Genomic DNA, 18,093 nt, shown 5'->3' with positions numbered 1-18,093 from the left:
CTCCATGCCCCAGGCGGTAGGCCCCTCCCAACACCCTATCATCCCCAGGCACCTGGGATTTGGGGTGGGGCGGGGCGGGGCTTATTTCAGAAAATCATTTTGACACTTGTTAAAATGGGATAGAAGACTTTATTCACGTTTTCCTAGAAGGGAGAGGTCGGGCTCCACTCTGAACACAGAGTAAATCCCCAGCACAGTCAGCTGGGGATTTACAGCCACCAGGCAGGGTGGGGGCCTGGGGTGGGCTGGGTGGGCAGGGGTCAGGAGGGAAAATAGCCAGAGGAGACATCAAGGGTGGGGGCACTCTTGCTAAACCCCAGGATTCTGTCAAGGGCCTGATTTTTGCTAATACTGGGCGAGGCTGGAGCCTTGGGCTCACGTTTGGTCCAGGGGGTCTTTGTCAGGCTCTTGGAGCGAGGGGCTCCATCTCGAGTCAGGGCAGAGATGAATTCACAGCACTGGTCACGTGTGGGCTGAGTTAGGCAGTGAGGACACAGCAGGGACCGCACCGCCTGGAGCTGACGGTCCCGTCACTGGAAAGAGGCCGGCGCTCTGGCAAAGGACGGGCACCGAGTGCAGTCAGGGTGAGTGGGACGGGAGAGGGCAGTGGGCGAAGTGCGAGGTGCTGGGCACTCCGTGAGGTGCCTCCTGCCCACGCTGAGAATCAACCGGGCCCCACTTAAAACGGCAAAGTGCTCTCGGCCCCTGTGAGCCCATAGCGCCTCCATCTTCCCAGGTGCATGTGCATCCCTCACGCACCGTACTTTTGAGGTTGGTTTCCTCTGCCTCCTCCCACTGGAATCTCAGTCCCTGGGGGTGGGGGGCAGGGTTTATTCGCTGTTTCCACAAGTGCTCAGAAAATATTGGCTGCAAGGATGGAGAGGGGCCTGGGGAGGTAGGATGGGGACTGGAACCATCACCCCAAAGCAGGTGGTGGCTTGGACCAAGAGAAGGGACAAAGGGCCGGCCAAGGGATCCAGATGAGGAGGGAGGGGAGCAGCAGCAGTGGAAGGGCAGCGGGTGGGGGAGCTGGGGGGGCTGGAGGGCTGCCACCAGGCCTCCAAGTGGGGCGCCAGATAGGCAGCCAGGACACGGTCTGGAGCTCAGGGGCCATGTGGACCACAGTGCGATGCTGTGACCATGGCAGGTGACCCTAAGGAAAAACAGCCCAAGGCTCAGGCAGCACCTCGGCAAGGGCACCAGGTGGTGCAATCCTGGGGGCCTCCTGGCAGTCTGTGTTGCCACAAGGAGGGTGCAGTGTGGGGTGGTGTTCTGGCAGGGGGAGCATCCGGCGTGGAGAACTGGACCGCAAGGGACTTTGCCCCAGGGCCAGAGCCAGGGAGGGTCTTGGCCGAGCTGAGCTCCTGACTCTCCCTGACTCGGCCCTCCCGGAGCCCTCCTCTTCCTTATCCCCCAGTCCCCCTGGCCCTGTGCCATAGCCCACCCTCCCTGCCTGCTCTACCGACACCCCTCGGTGGCCACAGGCTCCCAGCTCTGAGGCCCAGCCTGCCGCCCATCCAGCCCCCACGCACACACCTGTTCCAGCCTCCCCCCAACATCTACGCCTCCCCTGGGCTCAGGGCCTGGGTGCTCTCGGCTCCTCCCCCGGGGCCCCTGTCGTCCTCAGTTCATCTCCCCAGCAGGGCAGGGACCAGCCTGAACTATTCCCACGGGGCCTGCTGGAAGGAAGGTGAGCCCTGAGCTGGAAGAGCAAGCGCAAGGGTGGGAGGCCAGATGGCTTCCAGGAGCCTCCCGCCCTTAGGGGGCCCCCGGGGGTCTGAGGGGCAGGCCTGCCAGCGATCCAGGGTATGGGCTCTGTGGGTGGGCACTGCAGGGACCGCAGGCACCTCCCTGATCTCTGGCTGAAAAGCTGGGTATAAAGGCATGCTCTCTTCACAGGGTGGCTGAGAGGGTGACATGGCAAACGTTGACAAATTAAGTGCTGTATGAACATTTGTTAAATAACGGAAACCACATTTCTGAACCCGTGAGGCATAAGGCGCCAGTACTACAGGACTAGCAAAAGGTTCTGGTGTCACAGCACTTAAAGCCCCGCCCCCTCCCTCCCCCCAACCCCGTGGCGGGGCGGGGAGCGGGGGCAGACACACACTAAGAACTCCGCCCTCTGGCTGTGGACTTGTTCTTCTGATAATTTGAGGCCAGTCCCCTCCCCCAGGCTCCTGGCAAGCCTGCTCCAGCCTCCTGTTGTCCCCACACCGGGCAAGATGGGGCTCAGGGAGCCCCTGAGGCCCGCGGGACCCCAACCCTTGTTCGGCCATCCCTACCCACCTTGAGGTGGTGGTGCTTCTGCCTTAACTGAGAGATTTGGGCTAGGAGATTTGCCCCACCCCACTCCCACCCTGCCCTAGAGAGTGGGAAGGGTGTTCTGCCCTGCTCTGCCCCAGAACCCCTACACCCTTTCCCCAGCTGCCCTCAGGGCACCCAGGCAGGGAGTCTCCATTGTGACCTTGGGCCCAGCTGGAACAGGGCAGTCCAGCCTTAATCCTACCATGTCACGACCAGCAGGGAAGAGGCCATGCTGGGCCAACTCTGGGCCCCTCCTCTCTCCTGCTTGCCCAGAGGTGGCCCAGGGTGTTCAGGTCCCTGGCATCTGCCCTACGTCCTTGGGCAGACCCTGTCCTCTAATGCTGCCAACCGCCTCCAAGTGTTACACTCCCCAGGGGCAGAGCCCCTTGGTGTTCAGGATCTGCTGGGTCCACACACGTGCACTGGCTTCTGTGTCCACGGTCATTCGAGGTTGGCTGCTGCAGAACCTGGTGGGGGTAGGGTGGGGCGGGGTGTCCTCAGGAGCCTGCTCCGCTGTTCCAGTGACTGCTCTTTGCAGGAGCTTCGGGGCTGGTTCTGGGCTGGGGGCTCAGCTTCAGCTCTGGGATTAGGGCGCAGCATCCCAGCTGGGACAGGCAGGGGTATGGCCTGCCGCGCCTCAGCCGTAGCTGTGAGGGCTGCTGGGGTCCACAGGGGCTGAGTCGTGTGGGCTGGCTGAGCCGACAAGCTGCCATAGGCGGTGGCTGAGGTTCTGCACCTGGCAGGTGCCCAGCATACAGCCCACACGCAGGAGCTGGGCTCGGGGCCTGCGGGGACCCAAGTGTCGGCGGGGGCCATTCCGGAGAGGCTGACCCATAGCACGGGCCATGCTGGCACTCCTTTGGGGCTGGAGGGCCTGGTGCAGCTTCCAGGACACAGGCCGGGCTGCAGGGTGCCGGGACTGCAAGCCACTGGAAGGAGTCCGGGCTGGGGGCTCCCTGCAGAGGGAGATGGAGGAAGTAAGCCCGGCGGGCCAGCCTTTCAGGGACCCATAAACCCACCCACTTTCTCTTCCACACAGGCCTGGGGTCACTGGCAGGGGAAGCCCACTGAGCTCAGGGCTCAGGGCCTGGCCCTCAGCCACTCAATAGCCCATTTACCTGCTCCTCCCTAGGCAAGGGGCGGCCCTGGCCTCTGTGGGCCACTAAGCTCAGGACTCAGGTGACTCCCTCTCAGCCCTTCCCTTGGGGGGGGGGCAGGCCTGAGGGCCCCTCCAGCCTTCCCTCCCACAGCTGACCTTTTCTTTTGAGGGGTCTGCTCTGCCAGTGGAGGAGTGGGCATGTCTTAGGAGGAGAAGCAGAGAAAGAGGAGCCTCTTGCCCTGCTCGGGGGTTGCTTAAGGCCTGGGGCTGGCCCTTGATCTAGGGGGTGAGCCCCAGCAGCAGGTGGGGGGTTTCCCCAACCAGGGGCTAGAGGGCCTGGGGAGGGGTCGGGGTCGGAGGGAGGCCTCCCCCGAGCACTCTGGTTTCCTGCCCCGACAGCCAGGGTGGTCTGAGACCTGCTCACCTGGCTCGCGCGGGCGGCCGGCTCCGGGCCAGGCCGAGGGACAGCGCGCCTGGGAGCTGCAGGTAGAGGAAGCTGATGCAACCGAGGGTGACCGTCAAGAGCCGGGCCATGAGGGCGGGGCCGGAGGGGGCAGTGATCCGGGCAGGTGTTGGGGGCGGCCCTAGGTTGAGCCACCGCTTCCGCCCGCACCTCGGGGCGCGCGGGCTGGCGCCGGTAGGTCGGCGAGGGTCTCCAACACGAAGCGACACGAAGCGGGCGGGCGAGTCTCCTGCAGGTGGTGCGTGAACCTCCTGGGTCAGCTGGCGGCCGGGGCCCTGCTGGGGCCGGAGCCTCAGCGCCTCGGGGCTAAATAGTCTTCCAAGGAGGCGGAGCCGGACGCGCCGGCGGGGCGGGGCGGGGTGCTCCCGCCCGGACCCCAACTCCGCCCGCCGCCCGAGAGAGGGCGGCGGCCGTAGGGAGCACGGGCGGCTAGCCAGAGACCCCGGCGGGCCAGCCTCACCTCTGCCACCTTCTGGTGGGGGACACTGTCCCTGAGCCTGGAGGGGTAAAGAACTGGGTGCTGCGGCGTGCGATCGGCGGGGCTGGGTCCCGCCCACCACCTCTAGGTCCCTGGGCCTCGCCTCCCAAATATCCGCGCCAGTGAGTGGCAGGGGCCTGGCCAGAGGCGATTTTGAGACCCCTCCTCAAGAGGTCCTAGCAGCTCTATTCCTAAAAACTCTACCCTCCCCCCCCCCCGCACCATTACTGAAGTATTAACTGGTTTTTGTAAGAAATTTAAATAAGTAGAAAGTGAGAACCTCTCACTGCCATCCGGTGGATTCCTCTCCCAGGTCCGGATGGGCGCCCCGTTCTTGACTTTCTCTTGTGTGCATTTTGTTGACGGGGGGTTGCATCCTGTGTGTGTGCACTATATACAGACACATATGCACATATAGGTAAAAATATATGTAAACATAGAGACTGCCATTCTTTCTTATGGTTGATCCTACACTAAAATGTAGGTGTCCTGTGACGTAATTGATCCTTTATTGGGAAGCAATTAGGTGATTTCCAAGCTTTCCAAGAGCAAGAACCCTTCTTCATGAGCTCATGGATGTGTCTCTATAGGATACTTTCGCAGACATGGGAATTCTGGCTGAAGGTGAGCCCGTGTTTGTGTTGACAGATGGAGCCAAACTGCTCTCCACAAAGCTGATGCACTGTCAACCGATAACGGACTTGGTGCCAGGGTTCTTCATCCCTTTGTCCCTCTGAGAGGGGACAATTATCCCATCACACACTCAGACATTTCTGATCATCTGAGCATCTCTGCATCCATTTGTATTTCCTCTTCTGTCTTCCCTGCCCCAGTCTTGCTCCCTCTATCGGGTGATCACGAGTGACCTGGTCACTCTCCGTCCCTCCTTCTGCACACCCCGTGGGAGCTCAACAAACATTAGCTGGATGAATAAATCAACAAGTGGTGGCCACCTGCCATGTTAAAGAGCGGTAGGGAAGCATCAGCAGGTATTCTCGTTTCTATTTATTTATTTTTACCGGAAAGAGGGTGGGTGATGTGATCACATTTATATTAGAAAAGTGGAATTCAGCAGGCAGGTGGGTGCTGAAGGGCTGGCAGGAAGGGTGCAGTGGGAACAGAGAGGATGGGTCAGAGAAACAGAGCAGAGCAGGGGGGCTGATGAGGAGGGTCAGCCCACCCATCTGTTTGCTGAGGCAGGGAGAGTGGGGGGAGGGGTTAGCTACATGGGGGACATCCTGGCAGGGATGTCTTGCTGGCCTCCAGCGTCTTGGGCCTGGGGCTGAAAAGAAGGCAGCCCTGGCACACAGTCTGGGGAGCTTTGGAGCTGGCAAGGCTCTGAGAGGTGAGAGGTGTGGTGAGCATCACCACAGAGAGTGAAGAGAGAGGACAGCGTGGGAAGAGGGTCAGGCAAGGGACCCCAGGGGTGGCCCGGTTCTGCAGCTACTGCTTCTCCCACCAGCACCCCCATCCTCCCTCAATCTGCCTTCCACAGCGCTGCCAGTACCGTCTTTCCAAAACACATGGGACCGTATCACTCACCCCACCAATAAAGAAGAAAGAGAAAAAAATTCGCAGTCTCTTAGGCCCTCGGCCACTGCACTCTTTCTCTCAGAACACTGGCTGCCACCACAGGCCTAGGGTCTCATTTCCCCGACAGCCCACGGGCAGGGTGTCCTCTGGCCTCAGGCCTCAGCCTGGGAGCTTACTTCACCCCTATCCCTCTTGACTGGATCAGAGACCCCCTGTGATCCCACAGCCCCTGCACAGCACAGCTCGTGGCACTTGTGGTCTGTAACTGTCCATGTGCCCCCCAAGGGGAAATCCACGGACTTCCCCCACTGGTCCTCGGTGGAGGATCCGCTTCTGCGGAGCCACCCAGAGCACCGCTCACCCATGGAAACACACAAGAAGCACACAGAACCTCCAGAGGTTCCCCTGGAGGAATGCTTTAGAGAGAAATCATCGTGGAGCAGGAAAAGCGAGGGTGGCAATTGGCTGGGCAGACAACATCTAGGGAGGTTTTGCTTGAGTGTTTTAAGGTGGGAGAGACTGCGTTTAATCCCGATGGCGAGGATCCATAGAGAGGAAGATTGAGGATGGGGGCACCTAGCAAACAGCCAGAGGTGGGGAGGGGGCAGGAGGGGCAGAGCCTCTGTGGTCGCTGTGGAGGGGGAGGCGGGGGTGAGGGGAGCAGACTTGGGGTGATGCAAGTCTGTTTTCTCTGTGAAGGAGGGCAGTGGGGTCATTTCTGAGACACGGGAAGGGGATCAGAGGAGACTGCAGAGAGAACAGAGCTGACCAGATGTCAGCAGGCTGGGCAGTGGCGAGAGTGCATCCACAGCTGGGGCCGCGGGGTCACTGTGGCTACTCTGCACCAGCTGGCGCTGCAGGCCTCGAGGAGACGGATGGGCGGGACTGTGCGGGGCTGGGGTTTGCCAGGTGAGGACAATGAAAACCGTTGCGGGGGGCGACGATGTTGGCAGCATGACAGGTGACTGGAGCCACACTGGGAGGAAGCGGGCAGCAGCAAGTGCCTCTGAGGGTAACATGGACAGTGTGGTAGCAAGGAACTTGAGAGGGACTATCATGGTCTAGAAGTGACCCCAAACCTACCCTTGACCCTAAGGTGCTCAAGAAATGGGCTCCTTGCAAGGAGGGCATGAGGGTGGAAGAAAATGGAGTGCAGGGTCCCCACCATCTCTGTGGAAGAGTCAGTCCTGGGCTCATGTGCTGGGCCAGAGGCCTTCCCTGGCACACTGCCTGCCCATGCACAAGCTTAGTGGTGTGGTAATGTGGCGGTGAGGACCTTTTTGGGTGTAAGTGACAAAAGCCAACTCAAGACAGCTGGGGCAAAAAGGAGGGGTTCTCAGCCTATCTACCCAGTACCATACAGAAGCAGAGGAGGCTGTGGCTGGGCATGTATCCAGGGGCAGGGAGGGGAGCCTGGTGGTCTTCCCCCTCAGCTCTTGTCTCTGGGTTGTGTTCCACTCATGCTCCAGGCGGGCCCCTGCGAGGGGGTGGAGGAGGAACGCCAGCAGTTTGTTCCTTCGTGGGTTCTTGAAGCAGCCAAAGTCACCCCAAAACAAGTTCAACCCTGCCTTCCCCTCCCAGCCTGTCAGCGAGCAGCCCTGAGGCTCCCCCTCCCCCCACCCCCATCTCCTCTCCTAGCGTGTTCTGCCCTGGACTCTGTGTCCCCCTTGCCCATCCCTGTGTCACTGCGGAGGCCCTGGCCGGCCCCGGCCCTGAGGGTGGTGGGCACTGTCAGGGACCCTGAGTGGTGCAGCCTTATCCCAAGCAGCGCACCCGGGCCCTGGCGCCTCACAGCCTAGTACGCGTCTCTTTACATACAGCAGGGCGTGCAGCGCGCCTTTTAAAAAGTACATGTGTTGGGCTTCCCTGGTGGCATAGTGGTTGAGAGTCTGCCTGCCGATGCAGGGGACATGGGTTCGTGCCCCGGTCCGGGAAGATCGCACATGCCGCAGAGTGGCTGGGCCCGTGAGCCATGGCCGCTGAGCCTGCGTGTCCGGAGCCTGTGCTCCGCAACGGGAGAGGCCACAACAGTGAGAGGCCCGCGTACCGCAAAAAAAAAAAAAAAAAAAAAAAAAAAAAAAGTACATGTGCTAAAAATAAATGAATGAATGAATGAACGAATAAATAAATAAATAGAAATTAAAATAGTAAAAGTACATGTGTTAAGCGTTTCACCTCACTTAGACTGGGCTTCCAAGTGGGGCCAGAGCCCTCCTCAGGCTGGGAACCCCAAGGGTAGGGCCTGGGTGGGTACTCTCCCCTATCACCAGGCTGGCAGCCCCAGGGGATGGCTTAGGGCCCCAGTTTGGGAGACCTGTGGGTAGGGCCGGGCCTTCCGGCCTTCCTGCAGACTGACAGCGCCTGGGGAGAGAGCCCCGGGAGCCGCGCGGACCCCAGACAGAGCTCCCAGAGGCGGAGCCCGACCCCTCTCCGCCCTGCGTGGGAGCCGCGACGGCGAGGCGCGCTCTGACCCGGCCCGCGCATGCCGCTGACCCGCCCGAGCCTCCGTCGCTGTCACCGCTTGAGGTGGTGAGCGGCTGAATCCCGCCCCCGGGAACCGACCCCGCGCCGCTGGTCCAATGAGGGAGCTTCGCTCCGGACTCCGCCCACAGGGGGCGGGGCGAGGCAGCGCAGGCGCACGGCGCGGCCGGGCGGGCCGGCTGGCTGGGAAGATGGCGGCTGGATCCCTGACCGCCGCCGTGGAGCGGGCCCGAGGCGTCCCGGGTGCGCGGGCCAGGGCCGGGGCCGGGCCATGAGAGCGCCGTCCTCGCGTCCCCGAGCCGCGGAGCCCGCCCGCGCCCCTCGCCATGGCGCGGCTCGCGGACTACTTCGTGCTGGTGGCGTTCGGGCCGCACCCGCGCGGTGAGTGCCGGCGCGCGGCCGAGGGCTGAGGGCCGGGGACCGGGAGCCGGGAAGGGTCAGCCGGGGCGGCGGGGCAGCCCCAGGGTCAGCCGGGCACCTGCCGCCCTGGTTCGGGGTCCGGGGTCGGGGGTCACGGAGGGCCGACCTCCCCGAGGTGGGCAGCGCGGCGAGACGGGGCGGGCCGAGATTGCCCACCCCAGTCAGCGCAGAGCCGGGCCGACAGCGCCTCGGCGTCGCCCCGGAGGTGGGAGGGCCCTGGGGCGGCTCGGCCTCCCGACTCCCAGTTGGGTGGGATGGGCTCTCTCAGCCTTGGCGGACTGCCGGGCGGCTCTGCTTCCAGGGGCACGGAACGCTCACTTGCTAGCCCCTCCTCTGACCCCCAGTGCCTCTGGTCTGGAGCCTCCGGCCCCTGTGCCGTGTCTCAGGTACTGGAGGCTGGGGAGCATGCAGAAAAGGGGTGGGATTCAGGGACTACTGCTCGAAGAGGTGGTGTTTGAGTTGGAACTCGGAGGACTTCAGGAGGAGCTGTGGAGAGGAGAGAGGAGTGTTCCTGGAGGAGCGCCTGCCGACTTCACGCCTGCAGCCAAGCCCTGGGTGGGAGAGTGGTGTGGTGACTGGTGCCGATGGCCAGGAGGTCCGTGTCTAGGGTCAGCGCCCGTGTCTGAGAGCCCTTCAGCCCAGGGGGTAGGAGAAAACAGCCTGACAGTGACATCAGCAACAGCCGTGGAGACAGCGGCGTTGGGGTGTGCACTCAGCGTGCCAGGCCCTGCACAGCCCTTTGTGTGCGTGATCTCACTTCTTCCTCCCAGCAGCCCACCGAGGTTTTCCTGTCATTGCCCCCATGTGTAGAGTGCAGTCAGGGCAGAGAGGTTGAGTGCCTGGTCTGAGCCCCCAGAGGGGCTGGGACTCGCACCCAGGCTACCCCAGAGCTAAGCTGGGGTCTCAGATCCTAAACTGCAGGAGGGCACGCGTGTCATTGGTGGGGTGGGGTGGCTGTGTGGTCAGTCTGGGGCTGAACCTTGAGCCTGAGAGTGGGGTCGAGACCCCCAGTCTACCCTGCTTCTTGTCACCCCAGCTGCCTCTGTCACCATCCAGGACCCGGACTTGCGCTCCTCTTTGCTTCTCTTCTTGCTGAGCCTGTACCTGCTGGACTCCACACTCTCCAGACCCTCCTCGTGCCCTTTCTCTCAACACTCACTCCTCCTCTCCGCTCCTCTTGTCGTATCCATCCCAACACCCTCAGTCATGAGCATGTCTCTCCCTTCAGGGAGGGCGTTCTTGTGGGCAAGGACCAGTTGTCCTCGTCCTGCAGTCTGCACGTGGCAGGCTCACTGTCAGTGTTGAACAGGCCCAGAGGGAGAGCCTCTGCTCCAGGGCATGTGAGGAGGGGGCAGTGAGGAGGACATGCCAACTGCAGCAGCAGGGTGCACTGGATCCAGGGAGACAAGGCTGGCCAAGGTGCTGCCCCAGCGTGAGGGCCCCCAGGCTGCGTGCCAGGGCAGGGGCTGCATGAGCAGAGTGAGCTTGGAGGCTGAGGACGCTGAGGGCAGTGTGGGAGGCATGCTGATGGTGGTGGCAGCTGGAGTGAATGTGAGGGAGGTGAGAGGAGGCATGGGTGGGCTCCGTGACAAGCTGGCTGGAGCCACACGGGCGGTGGGCACCCCAGGTGTGTGTGGCCTCTGAGCAGAGCAGGGGAGAAGGCTGGTGGCCACAGTGCCTGCTCACCCCACCTGCTCACCCCAAGTGACTGGAAGGAGTGATTCTCAAGATGTCCTCTTCAGTAGGGCTGGGGGGCCATGGAGCCCCCTAACCACTGTCTTCCGGGGTTGGAGCTGGTCAGCTGCTGGCTGGCTACCCAGCCTCAGGGCCTCCCTTGGCATACTGGTCCATCCCTGTGAGAAACAAGCCCACGAGCTGGAATCGCGGCTGTGGGACTGCGGGCAGAGCGGGGTGGTGGGGAAGTCTGAAGCAGAGGAGCACCGCACGAGGCTCAGTGGTCCCCGCTTTGCCGTGTGATACCTCTGTGACCTTGGACCAGCCTTTCGGCCCTCCGCACCTCACCTTCCTCCTCTGGGGGTAGGTTGAGTGACACAGACCTCCCAGGCTGCTGTGAGCACAAGGTGGACATACACACATGGGGCTGTTCACACAGAGGCTCCAGGAGGTGATGGGTGTCTTGTTAATGCTGAGCAGCCAGTGTGTGGACACCACTTGGCACAGACAGTGGGCACCCGTGCGTGCTGGCAAGCCTAGGACACTAGGGCAAGACATAGGGTCTTTAGGGTTCAGTGGAGAGTGCAAGAGTGGTAGAAGGCTTGTCCTTGGCCTGGATCTGGACATCCGGTCTGGAGCTTCTGGATGCTGAGTCCCAGAGTCCTAACTGAGGAAGTGCCCTGGTTTCACGGTTACTACCTGGCAGACCGCTCCAGGCAGGAGGGCAGGGAGGAGCTTGGGTGGTTCCCTTTCATTCATCTCAGAAGGTGTAGGCTCCTCCCTTGGTGAGCTGGGGGAGCTCCTTCACTAGGGACATGGGTTTAGCCTGTATTGCACCCTGGCCCAGCCCTGGGGACATCGTGGGGGCCAGAGAGACTGCCTTGCCCAGTTCCTGGCCTGGGAGTGCCCTGATGGTGGTCAGCTGATCTTACACGGTGTGACGAGTGCCAGAGTGTGTCTTTGATCTGACCAGATGGCCGAGTGCATATCTGCCAGGGAGGAGGGGCTGGACCCCTCTTCTGGTGCTGAGGTTTCCACCCCCAAACATCTGAGAAGAAGACTTTCCACCCCTGGCCTGGCCTCTTTTGGTCCTGACCATGTTGAGCTGGCCACATTCCTCAGCCCCATCTACTCTCCCCACCCATGTTCCTGCCCTCTCTCTGGAGCAGGTTGGGGCTGTTTGGGATGGCCTTGGCTGGCTCCCAGCCCCACCCTGGGAGCCCAAGGGTCCAAGTCCTTGGGTCAGAGCCAGTCGGGTCTGACCGAGGAGGTTGGAGAGGTTGCAGCCCCTCTGCACTTGTCGTGTGTTGAGGTTTGTGTTGAGGTGGGAGGTTGAGTTTGCAGCAGGACGGTGCCGTCCTTCCTACGGGCCCGGCCCAGCTAGTCTCAGGGCGTGTGTGCTGGGTGTGGGGAGGGGCGGGCAGAGGAGGCTGCCATCCTCCCTCGCCTCTGCCCACAGCACATGCTGGCCTGGGCCGGCCCAGGCATCGGAGCCTGGCACTGGTGACGGCGTTGCCAGCAGATGACGGACGTGAGCTCTGTGTTCCCCGCCCTGGGGCTGGCTGTGGGGACACAGCTCTTGTCCCCGTCTGTGTCTCAGGGGACCTCTGTGCCCTTCCTCCTAGGGCCCCCCCGAGTCCCGCCCTGTGACGCACGGCTGTGCTGGTTGGATTAGTCCTGTCACCACGGGGTGGAAGTGTCCTCTCTCTTGTCTACCCCAAGGTGGGGCACCTCTGGTGGGGCAGGGGACTCAGCTGCTGTAGGTCCCCTTCACGGCCTCAAGAGCTCTACTGGGTGGGGGACACTGGGAGATGTGGCAGAGCCCTACCCCCACCCCCAGGATTCAGGCCAGCAGGCAGATTGCAGCCCGGCCCCTGTTGGCACAGAGCTGAGGCATGGGCTGGGGTCTCTGAGAAGGGTGAGGGAGTCAGGACACATCCACGGTGCGCCCTTCCAGGGAGGGCCGGCGAGCGCTGGTGTGCCTTGGGGCTCCGGAAGCTGCCCTGGACTTCCTACTGAGGAACCTGTTTGCCTGTGGGGTGTGAGCGGGGCTGATCGTGGGGGGAGGGAGGTGCAGCGGCTGTCTGTGATCAGCAAGCCCTAATTAGGCCGAGGGCTGTGCAGCGCTGGACGTGGAGATGTAGCTTCTTGCTCATGGAGCTCCTGTCTGGCTCAGCTGGCCAACAGGTGCACCAGGAATCCCAGAAGGCTGTGGCAGAGGGTGGGAGGTTCTTGGGGTCCCACTGCAGGCCCCAGACTTGGGCAGGGTGCAGAGAGCTGGCTAGAGGAGGTGACGCTCTTTGGGCTGAGACCTGAGGGCCAAGTTTGGGACCATGATGGCCCAGAGGAGGAGCTGGCGGGGGGATGCTCACCTGCCTAGTGCCCTCCCCCGCCCAACCCTGTAGGTGGCCTGGACACCTCCAGGAAAGCCTGCGCTCAGTTCTTTGTAGGGTGGAGCCCTGCACGTGGGAGTAGACGTTCCACACGATGAATGGGGTAGGGAGGGTGGGCAGTGGCCAGTGGCCAGCCACTCTGCCCACTTCCCTGGGGAGAGGCTGTGGAGAGCAGCCCCCTGAAGGCCACCTGCCCACTGGCTTTGGGAGGGAGATGGGGCAGAGGCTACCGTCCCCATCCGCACACACCCCCTTCCTTCCTCCTGCTGCTGCCTCGTGGCAGGGACTGGGTGAGCCCTGGGTGCCAGCCAGGGCTGAGCCCAGATGGTGGTTTGGGGCTGCACACAAGTTGGCCCTGGGGGAGGAGCCACAGTTCAGGGTGAGCCAGCCTGGGCCTGTTGAGGGGGGCCCTTGGGAGTGGGCCTGGATGGACCCTGGGGGCTGTGTGTGTGTGTGTGTGTGTGTAGGTAGGTGAGGCACCAGCAGACACCTGTCCTCCCCCACCCTGTCTTGTCTGCCACCTCCTCTCAGTGTCGGTGTGGGAGGGGGAGGGTAGCAGGAAGCTGAGGTTTGGTGAGTCAGAGGCGCAGCCCCTCACTACCCCTGCTCCCCCAGCCAGCAGCAACCTGCCTGCTGCTGGCCTTTTTGGCATTGCCTCCGTGATCCTGGAGGGTGGCGGGTTCCTAAGATTGCAGCCCAGCTTCTCTGCCTCTGGGGGCCTGGGGAGTGTGTGCTCTTGGGCTGCTGCGGTCCGTTTGCCAGTGCCCTTGGGTCCAGGCCTGTGCCCGGGCCCCCTGCTTGGTCTGAGGCTCCTGTGCCCACTCAGGTCACAGGTGGATCAGACAGGCTGGACGTGGGGCTGCATCTCACAGGTCCTCAGAGGCTGCACACGGTGGCTTTCTGGGCCTTCCCTATGCGCCACTGCTCTTCTGCTGGTGTGGGCAGCAGTGTTGAGGCTGGTCTGAGCGGAGGGCTGCACCTGCTTGTCGAGTGTGGGAGGTGAAGGTGGAGAGCTCTTTCCTGCTTCAAGCTGCTGCCACGCTGGGTGGGAGCTGGGGGCAGAGCAGGGACCCACGTCCCTTGTCCACGACGCCCGGGCGAGTGCTTCCCCGCCTTGACCCTCGTCATGCCTCCAGGTTTGTCTCCACAAAGGGTGGGCAAGAGGCAGGGGCCTCCAGCTGACCCTGCCAGTGTGGACTGGACCTGGGAGCACTGCCCTGGGCATGAAGTGGGGGAAGCAGACCCGAGGGGGCTTAGCGGACCAAGTGGTTTTGGGAGTGGAGGGGGGTCTCTGGGGAACACATGGGGAGCTAGCAGGCTGGGTGCAGGGACATGCCCTTCTCCCTGGTCTAGAGGACCCTCAGGGCTGCACATGGCGACCTGGTCTGTGGCTGTGTGCAAGGTGGCCTTTGCAGGCAGGGAGCAGGCCTGTGTGCCAGCATCCTCAGGGCTCAGGAGAGCGCTCCTGGCTTCCCTGCCAGCCCCACCCCATCTCTGGCTGTTTTCTGGGACCTTTGCTTGTCACCTCTGCCTCTTGAGGCAGCGGGGACAAGCAGCAGTTCGGGGCTGTAGGCACAGGTGGTCCTTCCGCCGGCACAGGTGGCAGGTGTGAGACCTCTGCACCTCTCAGTTGGGCCCAGGGCTGGCAGGTGAGGCGGAGGCAGGGAGCAGGGCTGTGGGCCAAGTGCCTAAGCTGGGCACTGGCTGTGGAACAGTCGGGAGCAGTTCTCCCCTTGCTGCAGGGGCAGGTGCTATGCAGTTGGGCGGGCACGCTGGCACGTGGCAGGCTGGGTGTGGGTTCTGGCTGGGGGTGTTGACACAGTGGGCGGGACCCAGGAGGGGGCTAGTGGGGGTGGGAGTATCTCCCCCTACTCCCCTGGGCTGGGGCTCCTGTGCCCTTTTTTTTTTTTTTTGAGGCTCTCACAGTTTATTTTATTTTACTTTATTTTTTAAAATTTCCAGGTCATTTAAAAATTTTTTTCTATTGGAGTATAGTTGATTTGTAATGTTGTGTTAGTTTCTGCTGTACAGCAAAGTGAACCAGTTATACATATACGTTTATCCACTTTTTTAGATTCTTTTCCCGTTAAGTTCATTACAGAGTACTGAGTAGAGGTCCCTGTCCTTATTAGTTATCTGTTTTATATACAGTGGGCATATGTCAGTCCCAATCTCCCAATTTATCCCCCCCTTCCCCCCCACCGTAACCATAAGTTTGTTTTCTGCATCTGTGATGGGCCTCCTGTGCTCTTGGTGCCTGGCCCAGCCAGAGGCTTGCAGGGACCCCGACCCCACAGCAGGGGCTTCTCTCTATGCCCTCTGGTGGTCCTGGGGTCTGTGGCTGCCTAGTGGCCCCTCCTCACAGGACTGTCTTTAGGGAAACCATAGGTTTGGGAGCTGGGGCTGGTCTGGTGCCACATGAGGGCCAGGATGGGTGAGATGTTTCCACTCAGACCCTCGAGGCTCCTGACCGGGTGCGGGTGTGGGAGGTGGTAGGTGCTCTGACCCCTGCTCCTGTCCTCAGGGAGTGGGGAAGGCCAGGGCCAGATCCTGCAGCGCTTCCCAGAGAAGGACTGGGAGGACAACCCGTTCCCCCAGGGCATCGAGCTGGTGAGTGTGGGTGCTCCCCCAGGGCCTGGAGCCGAGGGCTGGGGTGCTGAGACGGTGGGGGGCAGGCACCGTGAGGACCCCACTGGGTACAAGGAGACATCAACTGCATTGGAGAACGTAGGGCGCGGGTGCAGCCTTGACTGGTTGGGCGCTTGGTGCCCACATCACGTCCTGTTGTCCCTCCCTCGTGATGGTGGGGACCGTGCCCTGCGTCACAGGGTTCTCGCCCTGCACAGTGAGGCCGGAGGCTCTTACTCCCTTTTGTGGGTGAGAAGGCTGAGGTCCAGGAGGCAAGGCACGTGGGTCGCAGAGCAGGGTGCTGCTGGCTGCACTGGAACCCGGCCTCCAGGCCCTGGCTGTGCAGTCCCTCGCAGGCAGTGGGCTAGAGGGAACTGACTGCTGACCCCTGTCCCCGTCCTCCCTGTAGTTTTGCCAGCCCAGTGGGTGGCAGCTGTGTCCCGAGAGGAACCCGCCGACCTTCTTTGTTGCTGTCCTCACCGATATCAACTCCGAGCGGCACTACTGCGCATGCTTGACGTTCTGGGAGCCCGTGGAGCCCACACAGGTGACCCTTCATGGGCCGAGCCTCTGGCTGTGGTCGACTCCCTCAGTCCTGTGTGTGTCTCCCTGTGTGTGTCTGGTCCTGGTGACCCAACCCCACAGAGGCTGAAGTTTCCAGAGGGCTAGTCCTGTCTTGAGTCACCTGTGTCCCGTGTCCCCCCCCCCCCGCCAGGCCTCAGGAGACCTGCCTGAGAGCCTGGCACATGGGGCTTCTGTCCACAGGAAGGGCTGTGCACCGAGGACACTGCCGAGAGGGAAGAGGAGGCAGGCGAGGGAGGCCCAGTGGGACTGTCACCCGCAGCTCCTGGCCCGCCCAGTCAGCTGTTTGCTCCAAAGACGCTGGTGCTGGTGTCTCGACTGGACCACGTGGAGGTGTTCAGGGTGAGGCGGGCAGCCAGGGCACAGGGCAGGATGCGGGGTGCTCCCGCTGGCTGGGCCATCATTCCCCGATCTGTGGTCCTTGCAGAACAGCCTGGGTCTCATCTACACCATCCATGTGGAGGGCCTGAACGTGGGCCTGGAGAACGTGGTTGGGAACCTGCTGACGTGCATCATCCCTCTGGCCGGGGGCTCACAGGTGGGTCAGGAGGCAGCTGCTGTTCACCTGCAGCCACAGGACCCGCTGGTGCCTGAGGCCACGGGGTGGGGGCTGGTAGGTGTTCGGAGTCCGGCCTGGGCAGAGCGTGGCCCCATCCCCTGACCCTGTCCTGCGTCTTGGTACCGCCGCCTGTCCTCTCTGCTTAGCCCTGCCTGTCTCGTGTCCCCTCTCGCGCCTGGCTCTCCACCTGGCACCCTTTGGCTCCTCTGTCCTCTCCCTCCTTGGGTGTGCCTGTCTCTGGGTGTCAGTATTGGCTTATCTGTCCACCCCCCGTCTGTGTCCCCGCGTGTGGGTGTGTCTAACTGTGTCTCTCTGCCTGTCTGTCCCGTGCAGCTGGACTCTGTTGAGGACGGAGTGGTACGGATTCTTTGTTTCTTCTGCCCACCCAGGCCCCGTCCCCACCCCAGGTCAGAGGCCCAGAGTTTTCTCTGCAGCACTGCTTGGGCCGACAGAGGCTGGGCGTGGCCTTTCCCTTGTGCCGTGCTGCCCGTCCTGGCCAGTCCCACCTCAGGCTCTGTCATTCCCCCAGGCCTGCCTGAGGCTGTGAAGCTGGGGATGACCCAGGTCTGGGTGGAGCCGCTGAGCACTGGTCCCTCTCTCTCCACAGAGAACCATCTCCTTGGGGGCTGGGGACCGGCAGGTCATCCAGACCCCACTCACCGACTCGCTGCCCATTAGCCGCTGCAGTGTGGCCCTGCTTTTCCGCCAGCTGGGTGAGCCTGGTGCCCCTAGCCCCAGCCCCCGCACAGTCCTTCCTCTCCCCTCCCGGGGCTGGTGGACAGACACCGAGGTTTCACTGCAGGGCGGGCGCCTGTCCTCCTCCTCAGGCATCACCAACGTGCTGTCTCTGTTCTGCGCGGCGCTCACGGAGCACAAGGTGCTCTTCCTGTCCCGGAGCTACCAGCGGCTCTCGGACGCCTGCCGGGGACTCCTGGCGCTGCTCTTCCCTCTCAGATACAGGTGCTTACCTTACCGTTGCCCACTGCCCCGCAGTCCCTCCGCTCCGCCCCAGCCCTCGGGCTGTCGCGCTGAGCCTTGGCCTGTTGCAGTTTCACCTACGTGCCCATCCTGCCGGCGCAGCTCCTGGAGGTGCTCAGCACGCCCACACCCTTCATCATCGGAGTCAACGCTGCCTTCCAGGCAGAGGCCCAGGAGCTGGTGAGGGCCCTGCTTGGTGTCTGCCTCGCTGCTCCAGGCTGGGCTGACCCCAGGCCCTGCTGACCAGCCCGCGGCTCCCTGACCTCTTGCTCCCTTTGGTCCACAGCTGGATGTGATTGTTGCTGATCTCGATGGCGGGACGGTGACTGTGCCCGAGTGTGTGCACATTCCGCCCCTGCCAGAGCCACTGCAGAGCCAGACGCACAGTATTCTGAGCATGGTGAGGCAGGACCAGGGGCCTTGGGGAGGCTGGGGCCTCGGGCAGGCTGGGGTGGGGTCACTTGGTGGCCAGAGGAACCCAGAGCCTGGGGCTGGTGT

At 62.6% G+C, this 18,093-nt stretch overlaps 2 protein-coding genes across 4 annotated transcripts in view; one reads left to right on the top strand and one right to left on the bottom strand.

Moving 5' to 3' along the window:
- Window positions 1–122: 122 nt before the first annotated feature.
- Window positions 123–4,139, bottom strand: ADM2 (adrenomedullin 2). Its single transcript, XM_082636894.1, has 2 exons — window positions 3,831–4,139; window positions 123–3,263 (listed from the first exon to the last, which is right to left on the bottom strand). Exons 1-2 carry the CDS (start codon window positions 3,938–3,940, stop codon window positions 2,945–2,947), a joined length of 429 nt encoding a protein of 142 aa, XP_082493020.1. The 5' UTR covers window positions 3,941–4,139; the 3' UTR covers window positions 123–2,944.
- Window positions 4,140–8,535: 4,396 nt separating this feature from the next.
- SBF1 (SET binding factor 1) overlaps window positions 8,536–18,093 on the top strand; it is a 28,346-nt gene continuing 18,788 nt past the window's right edge. For all 3 annotated transcript variants that reach the window (XM_082636982.1, XM_082636981.1, XM_082636980.1), the window contains exons 1-9: window positions 8,536–8,742; window positions 15,373–15,458; window positions 15,886–16,023; window positions 16,242–16,400; window positions 16,486–16,596; window positions 17,225–17,330; window positions 17,445–17,577; window positions 17,667–17,775; window positions 17,882–17,995. In XM_082636982.1, the coding sequence (XP_082493108.1) occupies window positions 8,688–8,742; window positions 15,373–15,458; window positions 15,886–16,023; window positions 16,242–16,400; window positions 16,486–16,596; window positions 17,225–17,330; window positions 17,445–17,577; window positions 17,667–17,775; window positions 17,882–17,995 (1,011 nt within the window). In that variant the 5' untranslated portion in view covers window positions 8,536–8,687. The remainder of the gene's footprint in view (window positions 8,743–15,372; window positions 15,459–15,885; window positions 16,024–16,241; window positions 16,401–16,485; window positions 16,597–17,224; window positions 17,331–17,444; window positions 17,578–17,666; window positions 17,776–17,881; window positions 17,996–18,093) is intronic.

Source organism: Mesoplodon mirus (genome assembly GCF_964341445.2).
Source record: "Mesoplodon mirus genome assembly, chromosome: 11".
NCBI lineage: Eukaryota > Metazoa > Chordata > Mammalia > Artiodactyla > Ziphiidae > Mesoplodon > Mesoplodon mirus.
Note: the sequence above shows the minus strand (reverse complement) of the source record. Positions and strands in the feature narration are given on the sequence as shown.